Genomic DNA, 17,228 nt, shown 5'->3' with positions numbered 1-17,228 from the left:
TTTTTTTTTAAGATTTTATTTATTTATTTAACAGAGATAGCCAGCGAGAGAGGGAACACAAGCAGGGGGAGTGGGAGAGGAAGAAGCAGGCTCGTAGTGGAGGAGCCTGATGTGGGGCTCGATCCCATAACACCGGGATCACGCCCTGAGCCGAAGGCAGGCGCCTAACCACTGTGCCACCCAGGCGCCCCGTATAAAGGATTTTTAGAGCGGTGCAGCTATGCTGTATAATACTAAAAGGCTGGATACATGTCATGATATATTTGTCAAAACCCATAGAATTATAACACCAGAAGTGAACTGCACCCCATGAGGGGCTGCTCAGCGTGGGCACCTAGAGACGGAGCTCAGCCAAGCAGGTGGGGAGCACAAGGGTGAGTATCCATGGGAAAGTACCTTTATTGGGGGTCAGGATGGAGTACACAAGAATAGGTGGGAAAGGATGTCACTGATACATTTGAATGTTGATAGATTACATTTAGGGGAGGGCAAAGGGGAACTTGTGGCAGGGACCAGTCTTATCACTTAGGTAACATGGTCACCTGGGTGGGGTGTTTACAGCCCTTTTGTGTGGGTGTTGAGGCAGCAGAAAAATATAAAGTTTTAAAATTCACAATACAACAAAATGGGTGAAGGGGGTAAAAAGGTACAAACTTCTAGTTATAAAATAAATAAGTCATGGGGATGTAATGTACGGCATAGTGATGAAAGTTAATATTGTATTGCATATTTAATGCTATAGTTGCTAAAAAAGTGGATCTTAAAGTTCCCATCACAAGAAAAAAAATTTTTGTTAACTGTATGATGATAGATGTTAACTAGACTTATTGTGGTGATCATTTTGCAATATCTGCAAATATCAAGTCATTGTACACCTGAACTAATACAACGTTATGTCAATTAGAACTCAGAAAATTACAATATGATCTACTTTGTGGTGTCCCAATATCATTAACGATACTAATTGGGATAGACAACGCTTGCCACCTGGGTTAAAGGTGATTGGGATTGCTTGACTTAGCCACCAAAGGCAAACTTTGATAAAGGGAAAAACTAGGAAGAGTCCTATTAGGCATATGACAAGGGTCTGGGACCCAGTTCTCAACCAGGCACCCCACTTTGTGGGAGAAAGCCAAGAGAACATGTTGGGCACTCTGGATTTAAGGGAATCTGTTGGGAGGTTTTGGTTATGTTATGAAAGACTTTTATCTCTTGGCCTAATCTTTATAGCTTGGCCTGATGGACACATCTGTCAGTATCATTAACCCAGAGTGGTATTCTGATGGATGGTACGATTCATCCAGCTGGGCTGGGTGCATGGAATATATGAGCCAATTCAAGAACAAGTCTTGAAGAGCCAGGTATTCAGAGACCTAAGAGAAAGGAGTGGGCAAGGCAGCAGTAACCATTGGGAAGTTGATATTCTAAAAATCAACTCCAGAGAAAGCAGTGTCCATGGGGATCCTGACAGTTCAAAATCAGTGCCCATAGGGAAATTGGCAGTCCAAAAACCAGTCCAAAGGGGCACCTGGGTGACTCAGTCAGTTAAGCATCCAACTCTTGATCTTGGCTCGGGTCTTGATCTCAGGGTCATGAGTTCAGACCACGTGTTGGGCTCCACGCTGGGCATGGAACCTCCCTAACAGCAGCAACAACAACAACAACAACAAACTCCAAAGAGACACAGCAGATGAACTTGTTCAGATGGATCTGAACGGCAATTCTGAGATTGTAGGACTTATAGAAAGAGAATGGGAGCCAAGTTCTTATATGGATCATCCCCCAGGCATAGCTGGATGGAAGGAAGACAGGAATGGGAATTAGGGTGTTGTGAGAATAAAGTAAGAAGCTGGCGATAGTCCACTGCATGGTATATCTAGAGGGTCTTAGCCTTGTCATCTCGCAAACAGTCAGAAAGGATAGCTGGGGGACGGGGTACCTGGGCGGCGCAGTTGGTTAAGCATCTGACTTTTGGTTTCCACTCAGGTTGTGATTGCAGGGTCATGAGTGATTTCAGCCCAAGTTGGGCTACGTGCTTAGCAGTGACTGCTTAAGACTCTTCCTCCCTTTTCTTCTGCCCCTCCCCCTCCTCTCTAAAATAAATTAATAAATCGAAAGAAAGGAAAGAAAGAAAGAGAGAGAGAAAGAAAGAAAGAAAAGAAAGAAAGAAAGAAAGAAAGAAAGAAAGAAAGAAAGAAAGAAAAAGAAAGAAAGACAGGATAACTGGCCTTTGGGTACAGTGCAGGTGGAGCTAGTTTCTAATCCCAGGGGGCTTTACAAGCATCGTGTAAGATCTGGTCAGCTATTGTTATTGGTAGGGGTGACTCAAAGCCTGCCTTGGGTATTTTGAGAACTACTGGATGTACAAAGGACAAGTACAAGGGACCACCTTCTTCTATGCTATCTATTTTTAATTCCATTTCCACATTTTGAGATGATTCAATTAATCTCCTTTAAAAAAACTTCTGGAGGGAGCCAAAGGGGTCTAGGGTTCTGAACAGCACCCAGAGGGTGGAGGTGTACTGAATTGCTTTTTTGCAAATACTCTCCTATATTACGACAAGAACTAATAATGTTGAGTGCCAGCACTATTTTTGAGCTTTGCGTGGATTACATTATTCAGATATTGCTGTAACCCTGTGAGGTAGGTGCTGTTTCTTTCTCCTATTTTTACAGAAGAGGAAACTGAAACCCAAAGGGCTTAAGTAACCTGATCAAGCAGAAATGTCAAGAAAGCCAGAGACTAGGACTAGAATGCGGGCTTCTGACTACAGAGCCCTACTGTGTTCTCTGTTTGCCTCTTATGTGTCCCATTGAATTATAATTGATCTTTGCTGCCTCCTCACTGGTCTGTACACTCCCTAAGGGCAGGGCCCCGGCTTTATTATCTATGCCCACAGATGAGCCTCCTTCTCCCACGCCCCATCCCGTTAGTATCCCCATTGGTTGACTTGGTTCCGTGGAGGAAGTCAGTGTGAGCTGACCTCACACTGGCGGCTCCAAGTCAGAACCCAAACATTCTGTAAGGAGCAGAGTTTCTTAGTTCTGCATAAATATAGGGCAGATACTGCACTATAGCTAATATATCCTTTCATCCATATGATAAAAGACTAACAGTTTTGGAGTGATGGACAAGATTCAAAGTTCTTTCACCTTTCTAGTTTTGTTTTTAATGGAATGCCCACTTCTTTTATGCTTGCCTTATGGAGGTGAGTTCCAACCAGCTGAACTAGCAACAGACTAAATGGGTAGCTTCAAACACTGTTTTTACTTGGTTCAGGGGAAATAAAAAGGGTTAATTACATTTCACTGCTACAAGTTTTCTTTTCAAGGCTACAAACAGTCACAAACATCCGCAAATGTCACTAAGCAGGAAGGTGTTTTCTCAAGACTCAGAGGTAAGTCATTCGTTGAAATGAGAACTATAGTCTGGGGTCCTCCTAGTTACTATATGAATGTGTCTTTTCTTGTGTATTTGTTAGTAGCATGCTCCATACAATAATATAATTAGATAAACATTGCTTGGAAATTAGTCCGATGTTATTCTCTCTCTGTAAGCTGTGCTTTCTTTTTAGGGATTACTGTGCTTCTCTTTCATTTCACTTAGCACACACAGAAACTCTGACTGCCTCAGGATCATTTGAATGTGTCTGTATGACTTAATTGTAATTTGGGGCACGTTTTGGCGGTAGACCACAGGAATCCAGATACAGATGCGTTGCAAGTGTAAAATGTTCTTTATAATCATCTGTCTTCTATGCTTTGCATTTTGAGTCCTAAAATCTGTTTATCTCAAAACAGAGAAACTGACCCTGACAATTGGTGAAGTCAGGCAGTAACTCTTCGTGAAGATGTGTGGTACTTATAAACAGTCTCTATTCTGTACAAGGGAAATACGATCTGCACAATATAATAGCATCTAATTTCCGTAGGAGGAAAGGATATTGCCGTGGGGCCCTCCCTGGCACTGGCTGTCTGACCTTCTGATGATAGCACAGGCCCCTTCAAATCTGTCAGGTCCTCAACCAGCTCATGTGACTGCAAAAACAGACCGGAAGCCAAATGTGTTATGTTCTTAACACCATATTCGTGAAAGGAAACACTGGATGCAAACAGAACAAATTGCAAATCAAGCCACATATTTCTATGAGGCATTGTAATAAATTTATTCACAGCATTTTCCTTCTTAGCTGTTAAGTCCCCTTGTCTAATACCAAGTTATCTCTTTATTTTCTTAAATCTGTTAAACTTGTCTCTTCTGTCTAATCCCTTTGAACGGCCTTCTAGCTCCAAGACCTACCACGCGCAAGCAATTCCCAGGGCATAATGGTAAGTCAAGGGATCTGGGAGGGTGGCTGGGATTCAGGACATTCCCAAAGCTGTTGTGGTGTATGGCTCCCGAGGGCACCCCACAGTGGTCATCACTAGTCTGTACAGCCCTTTCTGCAAATTAGAAAATGGAGTGCCCTCTGGATGGTTGGTTTAGTCATGATGCTACTCAGAGCAGATTAGAAAATAGCACAGATGTCAAAGCATCAGAGAAATACAGAAAATCTTAAAAACAATTAATACATGTAGCCATCCCAAATACATTATTAATTTTTCTAAAGCTCAGCTATGAATATCTCACTTGCCTGTTTACCCCCCTACCGCCAAAGCCCAGAGATTGAATTCTTGCCAAGGTATCAGGACACCTGCATTCTGATCTTTACTTTGAAACTAACTTGGGTTATGAGCTTGCATTAGAGGTTTGCTGAGACCTCTGCTGCGCCTGAGCTTTGGGTCCCAAGTGCAGGTTCCAATATGGAGATAGAGGGCAGAATTGTTTTAGATCATTGCAAGACTCCCAATTTTCTCTGTAATCCTCAGTTCTTGGTTATATGGAAAGATGTCTAACTCATAATAAGGGAAATACTCATTGCAGATTTCAGCTATCATGTTGAAAGTGGACAAAATGTTTCATTAAAAAAACTGGTAAAGGAGTTGGGAAATATAATCGCTCGCTTTTTTATTTTATTTTTTTAAGTAGGCTCCACGCCCAGTGTGGAGCCCAACGCAGGGCTTCAACTCACAACCCTGAGATCAAGACCTGAGCCGAAATCGAGTCAGACTCTTAACCGACTGAGTCACCCAGGTGCCCCTAATCTCACATTTTTTAAATTGAAGTATAATTAACGTATAATATCCTACTAGTTTCAAGTGTATATAATCTCATATCTTGTGTGTAGGCGAGGAATGAGAGCAACTTCTATAGAGGGCAATTGGCAATGCTTATAAATACAAAAAGGACGTATTTATTTTTGGGCTCGGAGTATTGAAATATACCTGGAATTTATTTTAATCAGGTATGATAAGACATACAGACACAGAAATGATTGTTCATGAAGGAAGCACGTTATACTCACAGATCCCTAGAAGCAGGAAGCAGGGGGACAAGAGGAAAGAGCATGGCCCAGAGTCTTTATTGGTGTTTTCATGGGAAGGAATGGGTGAAGTGGGGTAGTTACACAGAGAAGTGGATAGTTGGAATGACTTTAATGGCTCTGGGCTATCGGAGTGGTTCCTACTTGTCCAGCACCTGGCCCTGGGATGATTTAGGGCAGAGGGAACATTGGCTTGGTGTGTGAGAGTTAGCTGGGGCTGTGGGCTCTGGATTGGTTGGTTTATGTCAAAGGCATGCTTGCAGGGGAGTTGTCCACGAACTGTTGGAAATAGCTAACCCTAGAAGGGACAGTCTGTCCAGGATCAAAACCTCAAATGGGAGAGCATCGAAAATACAGAAAATAGGAAAGCCTGGCTGGCTCAGTTGGTGGAGCATGCAACTCTTGGTCTCGGGGTTGTGAGTTTGAGCCCCATGTTGGGTGCAGAGATTACTTAAAAATAAAATACCTTTACAAAATACAGAAAATAAAAAATATCGTCAATACACCCAGAAATTTCATTTCTAGGAAACTTTATTAAATAATATGTTTCTCGGGGTGCCTGGGTGGTGCAGTTGGTTAAGCATCTGACTCTTGGTTTCGGCTCAGGTTGTGATCTCAGGGTCTTGAGATCCGAGCCCTGCTTTGGGCTCTGCACTCAGCAGGCAGCCTGCTGGAGATTCTCTCTCTCCCTCTACCCCTACCGCTTGTGCTCTTTCTTTCTCCTTCTAAGATAAATAAATAAATCTTGAAAAAAAATATGTTTCTCACTTCCCTAACCCACCTACTCTCCTGTTCTGCTTGGTGACGTTCGCATTTATTTTCTTGCTCTGCAAACCTCCCAACATGTTTACCTCAGCCTCACCCTCAGGGGATAACCTTGTTTCCTCCATCACTGGCAAAATACAAGCAGTCAAAAGAGAGTATCTGCATCCTCCTCCCCATCTACCTGCAATTGCACCCTTCTTCTCTGCCTTCCTTCCTTTCCAGGCCAAGGATGGCCCCAGCTGGCGCGCCAGCATCCGTGTCCACCAACTGGCACAGGCACAGTCGGCAATTCTCTCCTCATTTCCTGTAGTATCACAATTTTAAGTGTCACTCCCATTCTCCTATGAATGTGCTGTCAATTCTCCCATCTTAGAAAGCAAAACCCATCTCTTGATCCCTTAGCCCTTCTGGGAGCTGCCCTCATGTCTCCCCTCTCCAAAACCAAGTTCCTCAAAAGAGTTTTTAAAACTCACTATCTCTTAGGGGCGCCTGCGTGGCTCAGTCGTTAAGCGTCTGCCTTTGGCTCAGGGCGTGATCCCAGGGTCCTGGGATCAAGCCCCTCATCGGACTCCATGCTCTGCTGGAAGCCTGCTTCTTCCTCTCCTTCTCCCCCTGCTTGTGTTTCCTCGCTGGCTGTCTCTCTCTCTGTCAAATAAATAAATAAACATCTAAAAAAAAAATAAAATAAAACTCACTTTCTCCAATTCCTTCCCTTCTGTTCTCTTGAACTGTTTCAGTCACTGTCGTCGCCACCACATCACTAGCACTGCCTTCATCGATTTCTCCAATGACCTTCCCGTGGCCAAACCCAGCGGCCAGTTTTTAGTACTCACTATATTGAAACCATCTGTAATCCATTTTTTCTCCTTGCCCCAGTATTTCATTGTGAAAACCTGAAAGCTTACAGAAGGGTAGAGAAAATTGTAGAGTGAACACCCATATTCCCCATGCCTGCTGTCTACAATTAAGTATTTTACACCGCTAGCCTTTTCGTAGTCCAAGTTCTTTTTGTCATGATCGCCTGACCTTTCATTGATGGGTGAACCTCAGGGCATTTTTAGTTCACTTGCTGAACTCTTTCTGTCACAGAGAGTGAGGGAAAGCCAAGTGCAGGACGAAGAGTAATCACCTCAATTTGTCAGATTTTCCAAGTGGCTGAATAATGTACTTGCTTTGCCAGTTGCTCTTTTGTTCAATTTGTATGAATGATAACTCTGGTTATTATTATTTTTTAATTTCAGGTAATAGGAAGGGTGATACACCTAACCCTATTAAGAACAACCGGAGTTTTATAGCACATTCAACACCCATGAACACCGACACCTGGAATGCAGGTTCGTGGAATGGCATTCTCAATTTCTCTCTAACACCCTTTCAGCACCACACTGCACACCCTGAAACCATCAGTGCGACACCTGAATCATCAAACTAAAGCCACTCTCCTTTCAGCTACAGGATGGCAGGTGCTGCTAGACTGAGTCAGGGATCCTGTATTTCTACAAAGTAAAAGAGGGTTTTAACAAAGGACAAGAAGCAGAGGAAGCAAATGGAGTTAGGGATGACTTTATGTGGGAATTCAAATTATATTTGTTCACACAGGCTGTGCAATCTAGCCTCCATATTTTTAAAAATTAAGGATGCTATTTTTTAATGCTATTTTTTCTGATTTTGTCTCCCTTCCCCCTTTGAAATAACAATATGATTAACAAATATATTAACTGATAGACACAAGTGAAATGAAATTTTATGAGAACTTTTCTTTCCACTTTCAGCACTGATTTCACATAGACCTGCTCTTGTTCAAGTAATTGTAATTGCGTGTGTAGCCTTTACCATTGCCCTCATATGTGGAATCGCTATTTTCTATGTGATATAGTAAGTATATACTAAGTAACATTTACCATCCTCAACTAAGACATAACAAACTAACTAGATTATTATTTAGTAATGATGATGATGATGATTCTTATAATCACTAAATTAGTATATATAGTCATTCTAAATCTCCACACCAGTGGTTTTCAGAATATGGACTGTACTCATGTTGGGTCAAAATGTAAATGAAAAAAAAGAAATAGGACAGAATACAATTTTGTAGACTAGAAAATATTAAAAAGCATTACATTTGTTAATGTAAATGCTGATTTTTGACTTTTCAGACAGACAAATACACAGTTATGAGGTAAAATGTATTTCCTATTGTGGATCATGGTCAAAATGTTTGAAAGCCACTGTCTGAGATGCTGGCATCCTCCCAAAATGTGGTGTTCTAAAGTGATCTTGAGGCATCTGAATCAGCAAAGAAGCAGTCAAACTCTCAGTCTTTGCAGATGACCTGATACTGTATGTGGAAAACCCAAAAGACTCCACCCCAAAATTGCTAGAACTCATACAGAAATTCAGTAAAGTGGCAGGACATAAAATCAATTTGCAAAAATCAGTTGCATTTCTATACACTAACAATGAGACAGAAGAAAGAGAAATTAAGGAGTCGATCCCATTTACAAACGCACCCAAAACCGTAAGATATCTAGGAATAAACCTAACCAAAGAGGCAAAGGATCTGTACTCAGAAAACTATAGAATGCTCATGAAAGAAATTGAGGAAGACACAAAGAAATGGAAAAATGTCCCATGCTCATGGATTGGAAGAACAAATATTGTTAACAGGTCTATGCTACCTACAGCAATCTACACATTTAATGCAATCCCTATCAAAATACCATCAACTTTTTTCACAGAACTGGAAAAAATAATCCTAAAATTTTTATGGAACCAGAAGAGACCCCGAATAGCCAAAGGAATGTTGAAAAAGAAAACCAAAGCTGGTGGCATCACAATTCCGGACTTCAAGCTCTATTACAAAGTTGTAATCATCAAGACAGTATGGTACTGGCACAAAAACAGACACATAGATCAATGGAACAGAATAGAGAACCCAGAAATGGACCCTCAACTCTATGGTCGACTAATCTTCGACAAAGCAAGAAAGAATATCCAATGGAAAAAAGACAGTCCCTTCAATAAATGGTGTTGGAAAAACTGGACAGCCACTTGCAGAAGAATGAAACTGAACCATTTCCTTCCACCATACAGAAAAATAGACTCAAAATGGATGAAAGACCTCAATGTGAGACAGGAATCCATCAAAATCCTTGAGGAGAACACAAGCAGCAACCTCTTCAACCTCGGCTGCACCAACTTCCGGCTAGACACATCTTCAAAGGCATGGGAAACAAAGGCAAAAATGAACTGGTGGGACTTCATCAAGATAAAAATCTTTTGCACAGCAAACAGTCAACAAAACCAAAAGACAGCCGACAGAATGGGAGGAGATATTTGCAAATGACATATCAGATAAAGGGCTTCAGAATCTATAAGGAACTTATCAAACTCAATACCCAAAGAACAAATAATCTAATCGAGAAATGGGCAGAAGACAAGAACAGGCATTTCTCCAAAGAAGACATCCAAATGGCCAACAGACACATGAAAAAGTGCTCAACATTACTCTACATCAGGGAAATATAAATCAAAATCACAGAGAGATACCACCTCACACCAGTTAGAATGCTAAAATTAACAAATCAGGAACGACAGATGTTGGCGAGGATTCGGAGAAAGGGGAGCCCTCCTACACTGTTGGTGGGAATGCAAGCTGGTGCAGCCGCTGTGGAAAACAGTATGGAGGTTCCTCAAAAAGTTGGAAGTAGAGCTACCCTACAACCCAGCAATTGTACTACTGGGTATTTACCCCAAAGATGCTCATGTAGTGATCCGAAGGGGCACCTGCACCCCAATGTTTATAGCAGTGATGTCCCCAATAGCCAAACTGGAAAGAGTCCAGATGTCCATCGACAGATGAATGGATACAGAAGATGTGGTATGTAGATACAATGGAATATCACACAGCCATAAAAAATGAAATCTTGCCATTCACAACGACGTGGATGGAACTACAGGGTATTATGCTAAGCGAAATAAGTCAATCGGAGAAAGACAATTATCATATGATCTCACTGATATGTGTAATTTAAGAAATAAGGCAGAGAATCATAGGGGAAGAGAGGAAAAAATGAAACAAGACAAAACCAGAGAGGGAGACAAACCATAAGAGACTCTTAGGAAACAAACTGAGGGTTACTAGAGGGGAAGAGGGGAGGATGGGGTAACTGGGTGATAGACATTGGGGAAAGTTATGTGTTATAATGAGCACTGGGTGTTATATAAGACTGATGAATCACAGACCTGTACCCTTGAAACAAATAATATGTTATATGTTAATTAATTCAAATTTTTTTAAAAAGTGAACTTGATACTTTGGCAGGAATCTTAGTGCAAAGCAGAAAATTGTGACTGCTCTCTTTTCACTAGACACTGTTATTATCTGGGAAAACTGTAGCATTGGGGAAGATACTTCATCTTGTTTGCACAAATAACTGTGGTCAAGCTCTTTCAAATGATATGATCATATGTTGAATTAGTATTAGACAGAAGTGCAGACTGTGACATCATGCTACTCTGACCAGAATGCTATACTGATTTCTTCTCCAGGATTCAGTGCCAGGATTCTGTTATATCCCATCAGAAACAGCTTGAGGAAGTAATAAATTATTTGCTCTATTGGACTTGAGTATAAACACAAAGCATATGTTGCCACATATGGGATGTTTTTTAAGGTAGCCATTTTAGGACCACCTTCAAGTATGTCCAGTGAAGGCAAATAAGATTAAAGGTGGGGCGCCTGGGTGGCACAGCGGTTAAGCGTCTGTCTTCGGCTCAGGGTGTGATCCCGGCGTTCTGGGATCGAGCCCCATGTCAGGCTCCTTTGCTATGTGCCTGCTTCTTCCTGCCTTCCTGTCATACTGTTGTCTCCATTAGTCCGTTACCCCCACACAGTACCCAGAGGGGGCTTTGTAAATACAAAATCATTCTCTCCTTCCTGGTTAAAGCTGCTTGGGGGTTCCCAAAGCCCCTAGAATATCCTTCCAATACAGAAACGCGGCTTTCACACATGGTTTTGGGTATCAATGTATTGGAAATGAGAATGTCCAGAGTTAGAGTGTTTGTAACTGGGCTATTTATATCATGACCTTAAAAGACTTGCTTACATACATTTACATATAATGCATGTGAAAGATCTCCTCCCTGCCATTTAAAAATACATAAAAACATGGGGCACCTGGGTGGCACATTTGCTTGGGCCTTCGACTCATGGTTTTGGCTGGGGTCGTAATCTTGGGGTCATGGGATCAAGCCCTGCCGGGAGCTCCACACTCAGTGTGGAGTCTGCTTGGGGCTCTCCCTCTGTCTCCCTCTGCCCTTCCTCACTCCACCCCCTCTCTGAAATAAATAAATAAATCTTAAAAAATGTTTTTAAAGATTTTATTTATCTGAGAGAGAGAGCGAGAGCAAGAGAGAACACAAGCAGGCGGGGGGTGGGCAGAGGGAGTGGGAGAAGCAGACTCCCCACTAAGCAGGGAACCTGACAAGGGGTCAATCCCAGGACCCATGAGAACATGACCTGAACCAAAGGCAGATGCTGCACCGAGCCACCCAGGCACCCCTAAATAAATAAATCTTTTTAAAAATACATAAAAGCATGTATATAGGGATTCGCCTTTTTCTTTTGACTCAGGTTCCCATATGGTTCATTACAGCACTGTTGGATCCTATGTTTATTTGAAATTGTGATATTTGGTTTACCATGGATTTTTCCCATTCATTTCAGCTTGGTAAAATATTGAGCTAAAATATTTATCATTACTGAATTTTTTTGGTATGCCCTTAAATTTTGCAATTGTAATCAAGACATTGGGACAAGACCAGGATTTGGGTAATTACTGTTAATAATGTTTAGGATCAGGCCAGTTCTTCCTAATTACATACATCAACCAGTTGAGAAGGTATGTATGTTAGGGAAAAGGAAAGCATTCTGTTACCCCTTTTCACATCAAACAGAGATAGCTGCTTAAAAATCCACTTCCAGGGCTGCATCTGGGGTGGGGTGAGCAAGGCACTCATCTCAGGTGCAAAATTTAAGAGGGTGCCCAAAAACTCAGTCATCAAGATGAATAATATTTTAATGCAGTGTTTTATAAAATCTAAATTTATTTCAAAAAATATCCACGATGAACAAAATACCAACATTTTACATACAGGATCAGTAACAGTGTTGGGCCAAGCCATATCAGAGAGTGAGCAAAAGGAAGAATCAGTATACCTATATGGACTTTATTTAAAATATTGATACTTTGTTAATCATAGATTTCTTGGCATTCATTTTTCTTTTGTAAAATGTTGCATTAAGGGGCACCTGGGTGGCTCAGTCGTTAGGCGTCTGCCTTCGGCTCAGGGCGTGATCCTGGAGTTCTGGGATTGAGCCCCATGTCGGGCTCTTCCACTGGAAGCCTGCTTCTTCCTCTCCCACTCCCCCTGCTTGTGTTCCCTCTCTCGCTGGCTGTCTCTATCTCTGTCAAATGAATAAATAAAATCTTTAAAAAAATAAAATAAAATATTGCATTAAGATATTATTTAGCTTAAAAAGAAGATATTATTATACTATTTTGAGTTCCTTATTCACCTCACCTAGTCGTGGCCCTGAGCCACATTTGGCATTGTTACTCCTCTTCTGCCATCAGCACACACTAGAGATCAATCTGTTTTTGCCTTCCTCCCCTGCCTACCACCATGTATCAGTGACTGCTTTTCAGTTAAAAGTCACAGGATTAATGATTTCCCATGAAAATTGTGCTCTCAAATTCATCTACATTTATTCTCCAGTCGGCTGGTCCAGGCTGAGGAAAGACAGCAACTGGTGTGGCTTTATAACAATGTCAGGATACCATTCCTGGGAGACGACGTCAATGACCAGGACTCTGAGGAAGACAGCCTGGATGAGTCCACCTGCCTACTTCCAGAGAATGAGAAGGAGCTGGAAAAGTTCATTCACTCAGGTAAATGACCAGTTTATCTTGTCAGATGTGAAGTCACATGAAAGCTGAGCTGGCCATGATGGTGTGGTTTTCAAAGGCAAAGCTAAGAGGGATTTAATGGAGTTTGAGGTAATAAAGGTGAATATTTACAGCCACATCTACAGAAATAAACTGTTCTCATCAAATTATACAGAGGGGCGAACAGCCATGAGTTGCTTGGAATTGTGGGGCAATTCCAAGGACCAAAAACAGAGTTCAGGCGACAAAACTTTCCCCAGACTAAACACTTCCCTTAAACACACTTAGCAGTGAGGCATTATTCCTGAGTCTAGAACACAGATAGACAGATGTCCCTCTTGCCCAGTCTGCCTCCATCTGATGTGGGAACGGCCCACAGAACAAACCCTTGTATGAGAGAAGCTCACCATACCTGCAAACCTTTGTGAGGGGAAGGCAGCATATGTGTTCATATAAACCTGATTTTGTAGAAGTTCTGAGATACCCACTTAAAAAAAATTGTAGAGCAAAAATATGTAGAGTGCAGTGTCTGATTCGACCATATCAGTCTTCTCTCGTATGGATTCTCCTTTCACCCCCAGACACAGACAGTCAGAGACAGGCTGGAAGGCCGGGAGTACAGTGATCAGTGATGCTTACTGACGCAAATGCCCTTGTTTACCCTTAGGAAATACTTTTTCAATGTCTTTTCCTTACATTAAAGTATTGCGTTTCTGCATTCTTTTTTTTTTTAAAGTTTCTATTTAAATCCATTTAGTTAACATACAGTGTAATATTAGTTTCAGATGTACCGTATTAGTGATTCATCACTTCCATACATCACCCAGTGCTCATCACAAGTGCCCTCCTTAATCCCCATCAGCTTCTTCTCCCCATCCCTCCACCCACCTCCCTTCTGGTAGCCATCACTTTATTCTTTATGGTTAAGAGTCTGTTTCTTGGATTGCCTCTCTCTTTTTTCCCCTTTGCTCATTTGTTTCTTAAATTACACATATGAGTGAAATCATCTGGTATTTGTCTTTCTCTGACTGACTTAATTCATTTAGCGTAATATTCTCTAGCTCCAACCATGTCATTGCTAATGGCAAGATTTCATTCTTTTTTATGGCTGAGTAATATTCCATCGTGTATATACGCCACATCTTCTTTATCCATTCATCAGCTGACATTCTTTTTTTTTAAACTGAGCATTTATAAAGCTTGTATATAAGAAGTGGGAAAATAATTTTATTTTGAGGGGGTAAATAATTTTAAAATTCACCTTTCACCATCTTTTTCAGACAAATAACATTTATTATATCTTGAAAATTCTACTGTTTGTACCTTTATTTTTCCATACTTTCCCCCTCACCTCTTTTTTCTCTATTCCTCATTTATTAGTATCTCAATAACATTATATCTATATTTTAGTTATTAGATCCAAAAGAAGAAAGCATATGGAAAACAGGAGCTTGAAGAAAGAACAAATTTTATTAACGGAAGCAAAAATAGGGAATTCAATGGACAGTATATTCTCAGAGGATCTGTGAGAGCAAACGAAAGAGAAGCAGGACACGCTAGCCAGCGTGGAGCCAGCAGTTGCAGGGACAACCCATGACTGGGGACTTTAGTATGACTTACTCCTGGAGAGCTCTGTTCAGAGCACTCTAAGGAAGAAAACTAGAAGTATATAACAAAAAATAAATCCATATGTGCAATGATTCTGGCTTCTTAGGTCTCATAGTCCATTAGTTATTATAACTTAATTGGAAAAGAAAAAAATTCAACTTCGTGAGTACCAAAGAGAGACTTAGGATTTTTTCTCTTTAAAACTTTATTTATTTATTTATTTATTTATTTATTTATTTATTTATTTATTTATATTTTTTAGGGTTTTCTTTCCTTGCTCCTAACGAAAAGCACAAATAATTTCTTTGGGCAGTCTCTCAGACGAAACTAAGGAATTGCTTTCATGATACAAAAGTTTTCCGGGGATATTATCTATCAATTCCAGTACCTTGTCTCCATTTTCCTCACAAGGAAGCTGAGAATATCAAAATAGATATGACACTGGATTAAGATGCAATCATCCCTGTTTTTAAGGAGCTGAGACCTGGTGAGGAAAAAGGGCCTGCAGACAAGGAGCTGTAAAGCATGGCCAGTTGTGGTGGATGCTATAAGCTGGGAGCTGCTGAGAGCTATGGAAATACAGGAGTCAAGGCTGAATCCAGATGGATCAGTGCTTTGGAAAACGGTCTGATGGTTCCTCAGAAAGTTAAATACAGAGTCACTACATGTGACTAGCAATTCCACTCGTAGGGTTAGGTCCGAGAGAACTGAAAACACACATACACAGAAAAACCTGCACATAAATGTTCACAGCAGCATTACTCATAAGAGCAAAAAGGTGGAAACAACCCAGCTGTCCATCAACTGACAAAAAGATAAGTAAAGTGGGGGTCTCTCCATACAATGGAATATTCTTCAGCCATAAGAAAGAAATACCAATACATCTACAGCATAGAAAAACCTTGAAAACATTATGCAAAATGAAATAAGTTAGATGCAAAGGGCATGGATTTTCTGATTTCATTTATCCAAAATGCCCCAAATAATCAAATCCATAGAGGCAGAAAGTAGATAAGTGGTTCCAGGAACTGGGTGAGGGGAGAAAGGGAAGGACTGCTGATGGGTGTGGGGTTTCTTTTTGGGGTAATGAAAATGTTTAAAAATTAGATAGTTGTGATGGTTCTACAACCTGGTGAATATACTAAAAAAAGAAAAAAACACCACGGGATCATACTCTTTAAAAGAGTAAATGTTCTGGTATGTGAAATAGATCTCAAACAAACCATTAAAAAAAAAAAAAAGATCCTGTCTAATTTAAGGGTGAACTGAAGCCAGACCCAGGCTTCCTGACTCTTCCTTTCAGTTTCCATCTTTCCTAAATTAAAAAAATTATAACAACAACAACAAAAATTATAATAGCATGACAAAGGAATAGGGGGGTATATACTAGAAATTGGGACAGTCCAAAGTATCTTTCAGCCAACAGTTTGCCCCTGCCTGGGTGGTGCAGCCAGGAAATAGTTATGTGTGGGATGGGTGGCCCAGGCAACAGCAGGGCAGAGCTGGCCAGTGCGCTGCATGGACTCACAGCCCCCAGACCCTGCATGGGCCTTCAGTGTCCCTCACTGCAACTTCGTATCCTTGGGCAAGACATACACCCAGCCCCTGTGAGATAAAATCCTAAGTTAGGGAGAAAGACTGCTATCTTAGTCAGCTCGGGCTGCCCTAAAAAAAAAAAAATGCTATTGACGAGGTGGCTTAAACAACAAATATTTGTTTCCCACTGTCCTAGAAGCTAGAAGTCCAAGATCAAGGTGCTAGCATGGTTGAGGTCTCCTGCAGGCCCTATTCCTGGTTTCCTCACATGGTGGAGAGAGAGGGAGAGAAGAAACAAGCTGTCTCCTGTTTCTGATTATAAGGGCACTGGTCCCATTCATGAGGGTTCCACCCTCATGGCCTGATTATTTCCCCAAGGCCTCACCTCCAAATGCCATCACTTTGGGGATTAGGGCTTCAGTGTGGAAGATGGGGGAGTCACAAAGAGTCTATAGCAATTGCTTTTTTTAAAAATTCTTTTAAAAGATTTTATTTATTTCAGAGAGAGAGGGCATGTGCAAGCATCAGTGGTGGTGGGGGGGGAGGGGGAGAGGGAGAAGCGGACTTCCTGCCAAGCCAGGAGCCTGATGTGGGGCTTGATCCTGGGACCCGGAGATCATGACCTGAGCCGAAGGCAGATGCTCAACTGACTGAGCCCCCCAGGCATCCCATATTTTACCATTTGTATACTTCATTGCTTCAGAATATATTTGAAAGCTTACATTCCTATTGCTATCTGGTGCCACGTCCCCCATAATCAAGGATCGAAATATACACATGACCCTTTAAATGAGCTCTATATTCTGTTCTGTTACACTTTTTACCTAAATTCTATGCCCCTATAACAATATCACAGTGCTTTTTACTGCTCTTTCAGAGAAATTACTACAGATTTATTTAGATTATCTTTGTATATGATCATTTGCCATATGATTTTTAAAAA

General features: G+C 41.2%; 1 protein-coding gene across 1 annotated transcript; it reads left to right on the top strand.

Annotated features, from left to right (window-relative positions):
* The first annotated feature begins 338 nt into the window (after positions 1–338).
* On the top strand, positions 339–14,841 carry CUNH19orf18 (chromosome unknown C19orf18 homolog). The gene is made up of 7 exons (XM_040632903.1): positions 339–374; positions 3,333–3,398; positions 4,288–4,329; positions 7,430–7,522; positions 7,961–8,063; positions 12,972–13,144; positions 14,552–14,841. The coding sequence occupies exons 4-7, from the start codon at positions 7,498–7,500 to the stop codon at positions 14,668–14,670; spliced, it is 420 nt and encodes a 139-aa protein (XP_040488837.1). The 5' UTR covers positions 339–374; positions 3,333–3,398; positions 4,288–4,329; positions 7,430–7,497; the 3' UTR covers positions 14,671–14,841.
* The last annotated feature ends 2,387 nt before the right edge of the window (positions 14,842–17,228 follow it).

Source organism: Ursus maritimus, unplaced genomic scaffold, assembly GCF_017311325.1.
Source record: "Ursus maritimus isolate PB19 unplaced genomic scaffold, ASM1731132v1 scaffold_19, whole genome shotgun sequence".
NCBI lineage: Eukaryota > Metazoa > Chordata > Mammalia > Carnivora > Ursidae > Ursus > Ursus maritimus.
Note: the sequence above shows the minus strand (reverse complement) of the source record. Positions and strands in the feature narration are given on the sequence as shown.

What these genes read in the sequence shown, in the direction of transcription:
- CUNH19orf18 (XM_040632903.1), top strand. Translation starts at nt 7,498, where the DNA reads ATGAACACCGACACCTGGAATGCAG. An exon ending in CACCGACACCTGGAATGCAG is followed by an intron (nt 7,523 to 7,960) that starts GTTCGTGGAATG and finishes TTCCACTTTCAG; the next exon opens with CACTGATTTCACATAGACCT. An exon ending in GCTATTTTCTATGTGATATA is followed by an intron (nt 8,064 to 12,971) that starts GTAAGTATATAC and finishes TTTATTCTCCAG; the next exon opens with TCGGCTGGTCCAGGCTGAGG.